Source organism: Hippoglossus stenolepis, chromosome 6 (assembly GCF_022539355.2).
Source record: "Hippoglossus stenolepis isolate QCI-W04-F060 chromosome 6, HSTE1.2, whole genome shotgun sequence".
In the NCBI taxonomy this organism is placed as follows: Eukaryota; Metazoa; Chordata; class Actinopteri; order Pleuronectiformes; family Pleuronectidae; genus Hippoglossus; species Hippoglossus stenolepis.
Window position 1 is genome coordinate 11,366,135 of NC_061488.1, and position 16,275 is coordinate 11,382,409.

Genomic DNA, 16,275 nt, shown 5'->3' on the forward strand with positions numbered 1-16,275 from the left:
TCTACTGTAAAAGTGCATTAACATCTGAAGAAAGGCTTGACATTGGTTGGCTGCTGGGGTTGTATGTCCATGTTTTAATTTCGGGCAATTTTCCCATAGGTTGGCGTGTAACTTTTGCACACATAAGTTTTACTGAGTTGTGAATGCAACTTTCTCATTATCAATCAAATCTAATTCAACTACTGTTTGTGATGTTTGTATTGTATCTGGTGCAATGGAGCCTAGCAAACTTCTTTTTTTTCTTTTGAAAGAATGTACAGTGAAAATAAAACTTTGTACAGTTGAAACTAAGAGGGGTCTTGTATACAGATGTATCTTATCAGCAGACGAAGGGAGATGACACCAGGGCTCTGGTTTGAGATTACAAATCATCATATGGCTATGATGATTGTCTATGAAGCACAATGTAAGAAGGTGTCTGACAGGACAGGTAAACTGTGCCAGTCTGACATTTTAGGTCAGAGAGAGGTGAGAGGAGGCAGCAGATGGCACTCAGGAGCGGGAGACGGAGCTGGCAGAGGACCTAGACACCGGGTTGGAAAGCTCTGGGTTAAATAGCAATTAACGATAAGATCACATTACATTAGTAACAGTATATGTCCTGCACAACACATCAACATATACACAACAGCACACGTTTTCCTCTGAATATCATTTATTGTTCAATCTACATCAGTTGGTCCTTGGACAAACCGCCACCACTCATTTCATACTTTGTAGGATACATTTATGACCAAAGAACACATTTCACACTGCTACAGATTGACAGAACTGCCATATCGAATGTTAAGATATCTATTTACTGTCATGCTGAGTGTTTTTATCAGTAGTAATGACTTACTGATGCTGTTACGGCTGCTAGTGTGGCTTCTGGCAAAATAATGGCTTCTATGAGTTCCGATGGGTGGACGGACGGAGGGCATTCCATGGTATCGTCCTTCTATGGTAGGAATTTGTTCTGTAATTTACAGTGGGATGAAACTCGGACCTTGCATTGTCTGGCCCAGCGTAAAACAAATAGACAGACAGTGTAATATGTTCATACTTGGTAGAAAAAAATCATATGCATTGATACTTTCACCAATCCTCATAGCACAGTGTCTTACTTGTACCTATGTTTATTAGTTGTGCAATATTTGAAGATAGTAAACAGCTATGATCGTATAGAGATCTTAATGTATCTACAGCTTGTTTATCCTTTTGGTTATGAGGATTAGCATAGTCATCCTGTACCTAATAGTAGTTCATGATTACATTGTATATAAAAAAAAGACCTCCGCAGAGTGACATTTCTGTACACGCATGTGTTTTTTGTTTTGTACATAGCTGAAATGGGTAGCTTTCATTTTCACATTGTCTCACTGTCACTCACCATATTTTATGGCAACTCCTTTGTAGCTTCACTTTGGCAGTCAAATCCAGTGGTGTGGATGGATGGAGGATCCATGGCCTCCCCTTGTTCAAGCGCTCGACTCTTAGAGAGCCAAGTCATTCCCAAGATCTGCGTTCCTGCCATGCCCTCAGACGGGCCGTCTTGTGCAGCATAGTTCCTTGTATAGTCTTTGATAGTTTGTTAGTGCTTTTCGCAGCTAACCAATTGTTGTGCTAGTTTATAGAACCCCCTTTGTCTGGCTGGTCTGTAAAAGGCCGTTTTCACAGTTAAGTCCCAAGCGAGCAGTCGTGTTCGGGATGAGGTGAGAGACGCCAGAGGCTCTGAAGGGTCAGTAGTGCTGGTCCATTCACTCCAGCCAGATGCTAGACCAGTGGTTCCCGATATTTTCCGTTTCCTTATGCTCAAAAGCTTTTCAAGCTCCTTCTGCTTTGTGCCGTGTTTGATCATTTTAAACTGCAACTCATGCAAGGCTCTCTGTAATCCTTATCATTAGGAAACACTGCACTAGCCCAGATAGACCAGCAATTTATGGCATGCAGCTGATACGGCTATTTTAGCTATAAAACTGGCTGTTTGAAGTATATATTTCTTGCAGCGGTATTCAACAAAATACACTGTAATGAAAGCTGGAAGGTCGATGTGTGTGATGAAAGCTTGTAATGTGACACTTGTGAGCCATGTAATACATACACTTAATCAGGAGCATCTGGTGTTAGCTGTATTAGCTACAGTTGCTAGCCTGTTGTGGTTTTAATGGCTGGCTGGGGTAAAGGCCTGTATGCGTCGTTGCCCTTCAGGGCCCTGGGGCTGTCCGTGACCTTTGACATTAGGATCAGGATCCATCTCTCAGGGAGAGGCTTGAACATCCAAAGGCCTTTTTTTGAAAAATATGGATGCCAAGATGCAGGTCAATGAGGAAAGAAGAAAAAGTATCCAACCACGGTCTGCATTTACTTAAAGTATTTAAGACTGACATGGTTTTCATATGAACAGGCAAAGTTTTGTTTTGTCGTTTTGTTTAACAAATATTCAGTGGAGGATACTTTTTCACTCTTGTATTCACTTGCTCCTCAGCTCCTCAGCTTTTTTCTCTCCCTCTCCTCCCCTTTCTTCATCCAGCTCTTCTTATTCTTCTTCACAGGCTGTTCTTGTCTGGCAACTCGGCCTCTGGACTACGGGGAAAGTAGACTGTCGCTTTGTGTTCCTCATAGCGGTCGATGTGCTTGAGGTGTACCACCATGTGCAGGGCGTAGGCTAGGACAAGGAGCAGGATCAACGACGTCACCAGGCCCATCAGGATGGCCGGCGTCAGGAAAGTGGCACAGTCGCTGGCCGACGCAAACTTGTCCGACTGCACATTGAAGGCCTGGATCTGGAGGAGCAGAGAGAAGGCGGAAAGAGAGAGATTAGGTGGAACTAAAGAGGACAACTGGCTCTTACTGGGCTTACCAGGCACAGACACACGGGGCAGATGGGACAGATTGAGACAACCTAGCAGATGGCTGAACAGACAGCATACAGACAGACTGACAGAGCGACTTGCTAACTGCCAAAGGGGCAGAACACAAAAGTAAAATGTTGGCAAGCAAAATCAAACACATGCACACGAAAAAAACAGAGGAGAAAGATTACGATACAGTGGTTGTGAAAACATTGCTAGTAGAGCTACACGACGAAGGACGGGCTCCTTGTGCCAAAAGTGTACCTGGAAATCAGTGAAAGTGATGTGCCAGTTTGCTGACGTGTCAGTGTGGGAGCTGGGCACTAGCAGGGTGTCATATTTGTGCAGGCTGCTGACGTGCTGGCAATGGTAGGATGAAGTGGCAGGAGCGTAGACCTCGCTGGCGTTGAACGTGGCCTCCTGGGTCCAGTTGTAGTGGATGTGAACGCTGTCTAGTGTGAACCAGTTTTGACCGGCTGCCTCATAAAACGTGTTGGACATCTGAAGTCTGACAGAGGAGACAATTCAGTTACACCCAAAGCCTCACACATGTAAACCTGTACGTTACATTCTGTACATTTTAATCCAATGGACTATTCAATGCAATAAATAAGGTTTTAGGTAGATATACATTTTTAAAATGTTGGTAGTACACGTGCATTTTACCTGATTACTAGACCTCGTAAATCCTCCACGTCACCGAACCTCAATGAAAGCCTGTTGCGGGAGAGAAGCACAAATATGAAATGGAGAAGATTAAACACAATAAATCAAAGGAATTCTCAGCTGAGGACATCAAGCCATTACTCTCTTGTAGACGCAGTGCTTAGCATTTCCTTAGATCATTTCATTTCTATTTGTGTGTGTAATAGTAAAAATAAGGGCTGGGCGATACGGCCAAACATTATATCACATTATTATTTCTGTGTAAGTTTACAGACTTAAACTCTTCTTTTATGGGCAGAGAATGACAAACACCTGATAAACAGCAAAACATTTTGTAAATCTGAGGCTAATTATTTGTGTGTTGTACCTCATCACTGTGCTTACACAATGCATATACATTATATTGATATATATTAAATATTCGTCATGTTGCTATTGATGAAATTTAGTATAGGTATTATTTTATTACCCAGCTCTAGTACAAATATATCAAACCTAAGCTGATGACTTGGATTTATATGTTGATAAGTGAGCTTTTGAAATATTTGTCACTGTATGTGCCATTCCTGTCCTGTTATATATGAGCATGACCCCATTTGTGCACATCTTGGTTTGACTCACGTGGCTTTCTCCTTGGTGCAGATGGAACCTTTAGTGTCCACGGGTACGTTGGTGTTAAAGACCCTCTCGGTCAGATCAATAAAGGTATGGTTTCTGTAGCGGATTGCCAGGCGCTTTGCCTTAAATAGAATACAGGTCTTCCCATTGTAAGACACACTCAGAGGGCCGTACGGTCCCATCAGAGACTGGAGCAGCTTCCTCTTACTGTGAGACATCCCGTTCTGGTGCCAGTTAAATGGCTGCAAACATACAAAGAGAGGAATTAAGTACAGGATAAATAAAGAAACTGCAGTAATCTGGCGACCAAGTTGTGGGTGGTAGGAGTTTTCCATTCTTTGTCTGCCCTCTAGTGGGTGACCAGATTCATTTTTTTCAGACAAGTTGAAGAGGGATGCTTCAAAGGATGTGGCCCAGAAACAGTGTTTGCAAGGATTTCCTCATCCTTCTTCTTATCTAGCATCACACAGAAGCAAAAAGCAGAGCTCTTATTTGGCTGTCGGATAAAAAAAGGTTGACTTCAAATGTCCAGGATGTGTTGAGACCAGTCATGAAGAGATTCAACCAGCGTGAACACAGGACACAGGCATGTAGACATATTGAGACATACATTTGAGTTATCCTGTTCCACTGAATACAGTATGCAGTTATTTCAGTAAGATCGTTCTCATACAACATGCATCAGAGCAATCTGTGTACATCCCTATCTCGCAGCTTGTGACGTACGTATTCTACACAACTGATCCAAAACATCGTGCACCATTTTAAGCACCTGGTCATCAGAATTATGTCCAGGTTAATGCTCCAACCATCACCGAATCTCACAACGAGGAGGGAGCATGGTTGTCTTCTCTCCGTAGAAAACAGAAGCGTACCTAATGTACATAAAGCAGACTGCATCTGTGCCGTGCAGACACAAACTGCCTCCTCTTGCTTTTTAATCTCTTCTCTCAGAGGCCACGTCTCATTGGAGGGCATTTGGGCTAATCCAGCACTATTTGACAAGACACGTAAAGTAGCAGTCACGTTGGCTATGAATTGATTATTATTTTTATTTGTTACTTTCAAGATTATTGATTGGAAATGTTAAGTATGGAATCTGCGATGACAATTTTCCGAAACGGTTAAAAGCGGCGATACTGAACGCAGTGGTTCAGGAGAGGTTTCTGCACGGAATCAGTTAATCCATATGGCACATGTAACCCTGCCTGGATGCATCAGCTGATGCAGCATATGGTTTCACAGAATTTTCAGTCAGAGTGGTCCTGTACGTGTGGGTGGCGAGGATGTTTTACCGCTGGTGAATGTGAAACCAACAATATTCCCACATTCAAGGTCAAGCAGTGTGGATGAGTGAGTGCGCTCGCTTTTGTTTGCTGGCACCCCAGTGTGTGTGTGGGTGTGTGGGTGTGTGGGTGTGTGTGTGTGTGGGTGTGTGTGTGGGTGTCGATAGAAGAGATAGCGAGTGTGTACCTGCAGTATTCTCCTGAGCGGGTTTTCATCTTCCGGCGACAAAACAACCTCTTCACTGTCTAAGCCGTAACCACCATCTTGACCTGGAAACACGCATACAACACGAAAGATTATATCAGTACACATATTAAGCTGATTACAACCTAATCATAAAAGTTCAGCAGATTTCTCACTGCAGACACACAAACACGAGCACAAAGAGATTCTGTGTACACCTCGGTGCTCGGGCTCCTATCTATTTCCAGTTCTTTTGCGTCATCGCAGTGACTCATCAGCAGTTTATTTCACAGCTACGGTACTATTGTTCAGTGTTTACAAATACTGTTCATCCTGTTCCAGAAACATATATTTTCCACTATATAATCTAAAGGAATGTCTCAGTCGCTATTTTCTCTCTCCCTATTTCGTCAAAGGGCCTAAACATAGCCACGCATCTGAATTGCCACTGAGGTGCATCACACACACACACACACACACACACACACACACACACACACACACACACACACACACACACACACACACACACACACACACACACACACACACACACACACACACACACACACACACATGCCACACACATGCCACACACTTCAGGCTGGTCTTGTTTTACAATGTAGCAAAGATGTCTCCAGCGTTCAGGATGAAATGCATTTGTCAGGACCATCTATCTATCCAACACGTCAGCATCAAAATAACCGTGGCAGGTTTGATTGAATCAGGCCTTGTGTCACACTGGATTTGTTACTTACTTGATGTGACTCTTGTTGCTTGTTTGGGATTCTCTTTGCTGCGGAAAAGGGAGAAGACACAATGAGGTCTTGTGATTGCGAGATGCACGGAAGTGTCTGAGGCTTTTCTCTCTTGTTTTGATAATACTCCGTAATGTGCACAGGATGCTTATTTAGCATTTTCCCCCTTGAACAAGAATGTTAATTGTCTGGTGATGCAGATGCAGCAAACACACACTGAAACGAAATCGCTTTACATGTTAGTCCACGTCCTCATGGACAATTTATGCAACATTTTACTGTAGTTATATACATGCTTCTAAACGAGTGTATATCACATAATGCATAGTGTATTTATAGGCACCCACAGAGCTACAGTATGCTTTTCAAGTTGTTAAGTACCTCAAACACCAAACTAAAACTAAGTGGCGCATTAATAACCATGATTGTTTGTATCCTTATTGTTTTTTACATTTTAGGAACAACTAGCAACAGTGATTTTTTTCCCCCTTCGTAGCGTGCAAGGTGCAACCCTGGCAAGACAGCGAGGTGAGAGAGCCTCTCAGTTTCCTGCACATTCGTGACATCCAACATGAAGCACCGGGGGGGGGTAAAAGAAAAGCTAACTCCTCTACTGGTAATGGGGGAAGTAGTCAATAGTCTTCTCTTAGGGATTTAAACCTTTGTATATGCACCAATTTTGCTGTAAAAAGAGGTCAAATGCATTGTCCTGCGATAAATTCTATTCTCAGGAATGTTTCAATGTTCAGTTTTTGTTGAAACTGATGTAGAGACGTGTTGATAAAATGTTTGATCATTTTAGAGGAGGTTGTTTTTGATGCTGTTGAACTTTTTTGGTGTAATAAAGGGAATTGTCTCTGTTATTTAACCCCATTGATATAAATGGGGTTGATAAATTGATAGAAATACATGTCAGCATGTCGCACTTCAAGTCAACAGCACCACAAACTGCGAAGCAAATCATATGGATAAGTTGAGTCAACACCTCTCAAAACAACCAAACACTATAACCTATATTTAAGTTGAATAATTAGCGTGTGAATGCGAGCGTGAATGGTGGTCTGTCTTTGTACATTGACCATGTGATGGTCCAGGGTGTACCCCACCTCCTGTCCAATGCCGGCTCCCCCCTCAAAGGATCTTCGATATATGGTTGGATGGATGGATTTACCTAATTAACTGGCAACTAGCTGTTTACACAATGGCCTCAAAACTATCACATATTTTCAGCCTTTCTTTTAATTAATATGTATGAGAGTGGCCACAATAATCTCAGCATGAATACAAATGTTTTAATTTGGATGCACCCAGATGGCCTCAGGGTTGTGATGCTAACCATGAACTTTTGTTGCGTGCCGTTCCCTGTCGCTCCCTCTCTCTTCTCTCATTTCCAGATTATTCGCCCACTGAATTTCATGAGCAGTTCACACAGTCATTGAGTCTGTGCGGTGTCTCCGACGCAGGAATTCAGTCTTTGTGCGGTGTGCTGCTTTTACTAAATGACTGATCTTTGATGTGGGACTGACCTACATTGTACAAGGGAGACAGAGGACGAACAGTTTCCTTTTCCTTGACATGTACGTCCTACTCTCAGTCTAACTAAACCCCGCAAAGCCTCGGACTTCTTTGAGCTAATCCTGATCCTTTTAACTGTCTAATCAAAGACGTAATGCTGCAGCAATGGGCTTACTGAGCTGCGCTGACATGGTCAGTTTTCCTTGTTGTGATGGTCCACCCATTGCTGCGACTGTGTCCTCTGTCCCAGCCTGTCCTCGGTGATCATCTGGGCTGATTTGTTAATCTCCACACAATAGCCAGTTATAATGGGCTTGTCAAAGGTAAACCTCCTAAGATCTGTGGGAGTGCACATGACAAATATCATCTGCCGTTTCGTGTCCCGTCAGGAGGCATCCCTTCGGTCTGTTTACGGATTTGCTCGGAGATACTTCAAATAATTTTATGAACTGCAGCACAACAAAAGCAACGTCTGCGAGGAATGTCTTTTTTTCCCCTCCAGTTGAATAGTAATGCTCTTGAAGGAAAGACCCTTTCAGAAGATAAAGATACACTGAAGATGCTTTCATGAATATTTATACAACATTTAAAACCAGTCAATGACTACTGACACTTTGTTTCTCTCAGATCATAACCCAGACAGTGGTAACCAAGGCCTGCCCCACATACCGCTAAGCTAATTGACCAATCAATGACAACTGTGACCTTCATTCTGTAAAAGAAGGGGATAGGAAACGATGAGTCAAGGCTTATTCCTCCATGTGCCATGCATAATATCTTGGATACTGTTTAACTACATTTTAAATTGTTTTGTTAAATGGTCCAGGGTGGGTGATGCAATAACGGGTCAGAGCAAGTTGAGCAGATTCAGCTAAAAGCTAGCAACTGAAAAAGAAGTAACAGGTCCAGTTTCTGTTCACGCTGGAAGTTGTGGTTGCAGTGCATTGCCAGACATATCAATGCCAGCAGCCTGAAGCTATTATCTGCCCGTCTGGTCCAGTTTGCACCTGGGCAATATTGTATAGTTTAGTGCCAGATGGATTAGGATTAGTGGTAAACGCAGGCCAGGTCCACCGGCACCCAAATATGGAAAGTCGTAGTCCCTGAACAAGATGAAGAGATTAGGGCATGATGTCAGAGCCTGCGGCATTCTGGACGGCTAAAGTGCTAATTAATAGATTTGAACTGACCTCTGAAATCGTGACTTAGTGAACACCCATCCTCTGGATTTGAACCTTGACCATGGCCATATTATGGTAATCGAGTTGAGTTCCACTGACCAAAGGTTATTTAGTTTCCAGGTCAAATTTAGTTCCCTATTTTTGGCACATTTCTTGGACCTATAATGATTGGATTTGATATATTGGATTTCCGCTTCCTAAATGACGTTTGTAGAAAAAAAGATTATTGATATTTTTAATTTCATACATACAGGATGAAACTCTGCCACAATACAAGCTCATGGTATCCAACATTTTGCTGATTATGACTTTGTGTTAAGGCTCTGATCAAATACCTGTAGAGTGATCGGGTGTTTTTTCTCAATAGATCAACTGAATTTGAAACAAGCTTCAACTTTGGTTCATTAGATGGTGACGGCTGCACGAGGATGTCTGTTAACGCAAGTAAATGATCAGCAGGAAGACACGAAGCTGTCGCTCCCTATTCACAAGCTCTTCAAACCTACATGCCAGTGTGTGTGTGTGTGTGTGTCTGCCAATGTCAACGTCAGCATCGTGATTGGCTAGATTAGAAGCTCTCTGGATGTGTGTGTGTTTGTGTTTGTGTGAGAGCACAAACTGGTAGGCATGTGTGCATGTGTATACGTGGCTATGAACTTACTTGTATGCGATCGCTGAATGTGCTGCCGCAAGAGTAACACTATGAGAGTTTATGCGGATGGTGAATCTAAATATTTACATCTGCCCAGATGAATGCTGGGTAAGCATGTTTGTCTACGAACGGCCTGCCAAATGCATTATTCCTTTGGCAGCCAACTGGTGATTGAAACCTCAGTCGTGCAGTAGATACTTGGACTCTGACCACTTATCACTTTCCTTTAGCATAAGGTTAAATATCCCCATTATGTCTGATTTACCTATGTATGCACTGCACAGCCAGTCTGTGATTGTTGTAAACAAGCTGCAAACGCTATGTGACCCCCCCCCCCTCCACTCTCCAACGCAAGTGATGAAGCACTCCTTCCTCTGCACCTACACCCAGGCCTCAGCTGGCTGAGAGGGGCCAGAGGAGTATGTGCGAGTGTGTGTGAGTGCTAACTAAAGCCGTTTGTTCCTGTGCCAGTTTCGCGAGGTCAGCAACCCAGGACTGCTGCGGCCCCGTCATTGGCTCAGCCTGTCACACGGTGCCTGGGTGCTGAACAGGCCCTTTATATAATCAAAGCCATGCCAGGGCCACTCCTTGACTCACCTCGCTCCCTCCGCATCTCCTCAAAATATGTGCACAAACACGCAACTGCAATAAACATATATGTGCAAAACGATCGGTGCGAGACTAACCGAGATACATTGTGACGATCGTACGCTCGCGGCTATATTTAGTAAAGTAAATGGCGTTTAAATATTAACAAGAATGAAATCGTCTTAGATACTGATTGCATCTCGATCAATGCATTTCCATCGATTATTTTCCGGTGGACATCCTTGTTGGCGCCCACAGACGGATGGATGCTTGTCACCCCTCGTCTGTGCCTGTGCTGCGTGCTGCTGAGCAGAGAGAAGGTGTGGTGCCTGCTCCCCAAACTTGTAAACAAGTCTGTTTGGCCTCTGTTGCCATAGAGTGCTGAGCCACTGCACTCGGCCTCTCTGTGAACCACGATCGCTCAATCAAAGCCTCTATATCCAAAGCAGTTGGTTGTGTTGAGTGCAGTGGTTACCTATTGCCTGTGGGGTTCATTTAGCTCAGTGGAAACTACAAATTCCATATATATTTTTCAAGAACACGAAGGGCAACATGTGCCTGAATGTGAACAAGGCAATTTGGGTTTGATTTTTCCCCCTAACCACTGTCGTTGTGTATATCAATAGTATATCAGACTAGGTGACGTGCTCTTCTACTCATATTTCCTTGTATTATGCCTGCATGAAATCTGAAACCAGACTATGATAGTATTTCATAATGTACAAGGGGAACTACTTATGCAAAGTAATGTTAATGTCAGAGATATTCATTTGGAGGTGTTAAATGTTTTTAAATTTAATTAATTAAAAAGTGCTCAGCGATTTAGTAAATAATTGTGTCCCTGACGAGGCAGGAAAACACGACTTAATCCTACACTGTGCAGGTGCAGGCCTATTAATAGATTTATTCAGGCAGATTAAGCTTCGGGAGTTAACTAATGTGGGGCCGTGGCTCAGGTGGTTCAGCAGCTATTGTCCAGGTTCGATCCCCAGCTCCCCAAAACCCAGGTTGCTGCCAGCATAAGGTGCTACGCAAAATAAATATGCAGATGGAGATCTACCGTGTCGACCGCCTCAGACAAGCAGCCGAAAGACAACAAGAGCAACAACAATGAGCTTTAGATTTACTGAGACTTTACTGTGTCAGTGCTTAGAGCCGCGCTGTCATTTCAGTGTCGCTTTGATTGCAGCTTCAACTTTGACCTCAGGTCAAGTGATGCAGTGGCTTCCTACACTTTTGAGATCAAATGCTTCGATGCTGGTTTGTAAAGCCCAACATCATGGCTGCTTTCAAAAAAGAAATTTCACATATATTTGTAACAATGAATATTTAATTTTGACCAGATCTATTCTCAGTGTCTTTGGTTTCTAAATCCTTCTGTGTAAAATAAACAGCGTTCATGAAGTTAAATAGTGTGTGAGTCAGCTGTTGGTCTTTTTACTGTTTCAACAAGAGGGGATCATTGAGCGACCCCCCACTGGAAATCCAATGCTTTGACCTCTAATCTGTGGCTATATTTGGGTCAGTTTGTCAGTGTTTAACAGTTTTAAGATACATGTAAGTGAATGTTGACTCCACTCTGACAGATAAACCTTTAAAACTACACACAAAATACTCCATAAGCTGATGGAGCAGCTGATCAACAAACGCATGAGTTCACCTTTATATTTCTTGTGCTTCTCTGCTGACTGTAGATGTGTCAGTGACCATTTTTCATTGGACAGTGTGAATGACATGATGTCATTTGAGCGTGTCGCACCAGGCTCAAGAAATTAGGTCATATCTAATTGACTTGCGTAATTTTGTTTTTGTTTTGTTTTTCATTAGCAATTCAATTACATTTTAATGTCATGTACAAATATAACATGTTATTATATTTTATATCTTATTAAATGTTGCACTTTACTCATTTTCTCTTGGCTAGAGACATGGTTTTAAATATTTGAATATTTCTAAATATACCATCAACACCTTTTTTTGAAGTTCATGCTCCTCATTACAACATGTGACCAGCTTTAATTGTATTTGTCTGTTTTCTTCAAAGTCAAAAAGGCTCATAACGACAAATTGTTTATATCTGCAAACTAAACAGCTGCAGTTTTTCTCTCATGTGTGATCTTTGCCTGCATTGTATTGTATTCATATGCAAATTGTACCATAGAACGTATTATGTAAAACTTGTATACTTGGCAAGTCAAAGATGATGCTTTCAGCTGCAATTAGTTTTACTCAGGCAAAACTCTACAGGCAACTATTTCTAAAATGTATTGTGAACTTAATTTATAAGAAAGTATGTGGATCATGATAAATGAAAAGGCACCAAAAGAAAAATATTACGATGCAGAAGGTCCCTTCCGGCCAGTGTTTCTAAACATGTTGTAAACCTCGGAGCTTGTCATAGTTCCACATTCACCACTGACAATATGGCTCGCTGAACATTTTGTCTTCATCATCTTCCTGCGAGTGTCTCAGCAGAGGAGGCGTCTGGCCTCACTGTACCTTTCCCTCTGCATTTCCCACAACTATACACCGTACAAGGCCTATGAAGTGAAAGCCTTGTAAGGCTGCTCTTATATAACGGTATCTTGGAGTGTGTCAGAGCTGAGAACAGAGCTGTGACGGGGGACTGGAAGTGTTACGTCGCAGAGTTACGCACAAAGTTTGATCCAGGGAATATACGGGCTCCGAACCCCCAGGAGAAATTAATGTCGCCGCTCTCTGCCGGAGCCACTGCGGGGAGAAGTTAAGATTGGGATCTGCCAGGGTTTCACGAACACGAGATTGAGCCGGAATGAGAGCAGGCCCATGAGACTCTGCATATTGAATTCTAAATCCAAGTTATTTGAATTGCGAACATGTGCACAGATTAGATTGTGCACTAAATAAAAGGCGTGACAGTAATAATCTGTCATCCTCGAACGATTCAAGTGTTATCACTGTGCTGGAGGAGCAACAATAAAGAGAGTGGATCATTCAAACAATGGCTAAAGAGCGTTGTTTCGCAAAATGCAGCATATCATGGCTTTGATGAGCGCTTTGCGCTATAGAGGATTGTGTGAGCCATCACGCATGGCATAGTTTCAAGAGCCTTACATGGCTCTGGCACAACACTATAGGTCTGTGCCTGGATGTGTCGGCTGTGTGAGCAGACATGGTGCTAGCATAGGCCCTGGCTGCCGGCTCAGTCCTGTCCCTGGGACACTGTTGTGAGTGCCCCCAGGTTTGAGCCCTGAATATTTTATCCAGATTTGACCTGCAGGACTGAATGTGTATTATGCAGACATGGCCAGCTAGAATCCCCCTCCTCCTCCTCCTCCACTCCTCTCCTCTCCTTCTCTCTCGCTCCCTCAATGACTGCATCAGTAAACAGACCCCAGCAGACCATCCCTGATGCATCCTCTACTCTCCTCCACGTCCCAACCTTTTACTCCTCTCCTCTCCTGCACCTCTCCTGCAGGCCCGCTGCCCGCTGCCAGACCAGCACTACACTGTGCAGAGACAACAGCCCCATCCGTGATCGATGAGCAGCGTCTGATGCAGTCCCCAAGACTGAGACAAACAAAGCCTGCCTCTGACACACTGGGGGCTGCCTGCGTCCACGGTTTGTGACACAACCCCAAGGTGAGATGGGGAGAATGGAAGGGAGGTAGGGGGACAGAAAGAACCCCCCACCTCCACCCACCCACCTCCTCCCTCCTCCCAAGAGAGCACATCAGCATCCCAGCATCCCTGCATGCATCCCCCTGCTCCCCCCTCCTCCCCTACAGCCCCCTCCTCTGTTCACAGCCCGTGGAGACAGGAGAGAGAGAGAGAGAGAGAGAGAGAGAGGATGGATTTACCTCCTCTCCAGGATTTCAGGCACTTCTTCATAGATGAGTCCCGGCTGCAGCTCCTCGTCGGAGAAGGAGAGGCCGGGCCGGCTGAGAGCGGACAGCAAGGCGAGGGAGCAGAGGAGGAGCGCGTGTGCAGCCATGGAGACAGTGAGAGGAGACTGCCGCTGGTCGAGCTCCGCTTCATAATCTGCTCCTCCGGCACTGGCTGTATCCCAGCTCCTCTGACTGGCAGCGGCGGCGGCCAATCGGCAGCGCGCACAGCCAGCCAGCGTGCGTCACAGCCCCCCCTCTCCTCGCTGCACCTTCCCTCCTCTCGTCCTCTCCCTCCCACCCGTACTCTCTTCTTTGTCATCCTCCCTCTGCCTCTCTCACTCCGCTCACCCTCCTCACATCCACTCCTGTGCTCTCTCTCTCTCTCTCTCTCTCTCTCTCTCTCTCTCTCTCTCTCTCTCTCTCTCTCTCTCTCTCTCTCTCCCTCTCCTCTTGCTCCCTGTCGTGCACACATAGCCGCAGGCGAGTCCCAAGTATAGACAGCGGCTCATTCTAACACACAACACATCTCCTCAGACTCATGCTGCACCTACAAATCCCAAAATCACACACATGTAGACACCCATGCTCACACTCTCTACACACACATATGCCCATGCACACAATGCTGTCACAGGAGCAGGCTCACACACACGCACACACACTTGTACTTCTATCTCAGTGAGGACAATCATTGGCATAATGCTTTGGCCAGCCCCTTCCCCTAAACTTAACCATTACAACTAAATGCCTAACCCTAACCTAAACCTAATTCTAACCCTGTCCCTAAAAGCAAATCTTAACCCTCAAACAAGCCTTTGAAAAAGTGTGGACGGGCCAAAATGCGAAATGTCTTCACTTTCCAAATATGTCCTCACTCCGTAAGGTCTATGCTCAAATTGCTCCCTTACAAAAATATAAGTACAAGTCTACACACACACAGAAAGAGAGAGAGAGAGAGAGAGAGAGAGAGAGAGAGATACACACCTCTGTGGAAAATCACCTGAATGTCAAGGTCAGATTGTGTAGGAGGGCAGGAGGATGTTGACATGACTAGGTGGCCACAGAGAGAGAAAAAAAAACCCAGAGCCATGACTGTGTGACCTAGATCTCCAGTGCGCTGCCACAATAGCAGAATTAATTCACTTGATCTATGGGTTGTTGTGCACTGAGAGGCCCTGCAGCTGAGGAAATTGTCCACTGAGGCTGCAAATATGGATGACAGGAGCAGCTGAGCAGCTGTGGGATGAGACGGGAACGAGGGTCCAACCCCCGATGACCCTGATGGCTGATCCCGTTTCCTCCTCGTTATTTCGGCCCCACGTGTGCGTGAGACGCCCCAGGACCATGATACATCCTCTCATACCGTTTATTTCCATATGCCATAATGTGATGGAATGTTTGAAGACCAACATTATGAGTGGTTATATAACCAAATGTTGTGACCTACTATCACGGTTGATTTTCACATTGATGTGTGGCAATGATACACACTGAAACAGGCAGCACTTTCCGGCCTCCATCATTATTATGTTTTACCTCAACACTGACTTCACATGTGACAGAATGTTTTAAAACAATGTGTAAGTGGTCTGGTATGCGCTGAGATTTAATAGTTCACACACAACTACTTATTAAACATATAATATCCAGTATATCATAGCCATAGCTCACAGGATGACACACGTATCTGATTATTCAAATAATGATTTTAGGTAATATCATAGCTTATATTCAGTTAAATAATAAAATACACTATGAGTATTTTAAGCTTATGTGTTGCCCTGTAATTAAGCATGACGGTGTGAAACACCATGATTGGTATGAACAATGTTAAACATCACCATAATATGGCTTTGTAATAATTACCTGTCTGTGGGACAGGCAAATTCAAGTGAATAATTGTGTAGCCTGATGTTTTATTGTGAAAAGCTTCCAAAGCAGCATCAAACATGAGACTAGTTATGATCGGGAAATGATTTAGGATTAAATTAGATGAATGCACAGTAGTGTATCACGAGTAAGGGTTTGTTTTTCTCTCATCTATCATAGTCTAATGTAATTCTCTTATACAGCATGTAAATGAACTCCAGTCTTACTGACCACTCAAAGCTCCTTACAGCACTCACC

At 43.9% G+C, this 16,275-nt stretch overlaps 1 protein-coding gene across 1 annotated transcript; it reads right to left on the bottom strand.

The window, feature by feature from the left end:
• Positions 1 to 637: 637 nt before the first annotated feature.
• Positions 638 to 14,345, bottom strand: LOC118110359 (V-type proton ATPase subunit S1). The gene is made up of 7 exons (XM_035158025.1): positions 14,122 to 14,345; positions 6,347 to 6,384; positions 5,592 to 5,674; positions 4,122 to 4,360; positions 3,501 to 3,551; positions 3,099 to 3,342; positions 638 to 2,765 (listed from the first exon to the last, which is right to left on the bottom strand). The coding sequence occupies exons 1-7, from the start codon at positions 14,253 to 14,255 to the stop codon at positions 2,529 to 2,531; spliced, it is 1,026 nt and encodes a 341-aa protein (XP_035013916.1). The 5' UTR covers positions 14,256 to 14,345; the 3' UTR covers positions 638 to 2,528.
• Between the last annotated feature and the right edge of the window lie 1,930 nt (positions 14,346 to 16,275).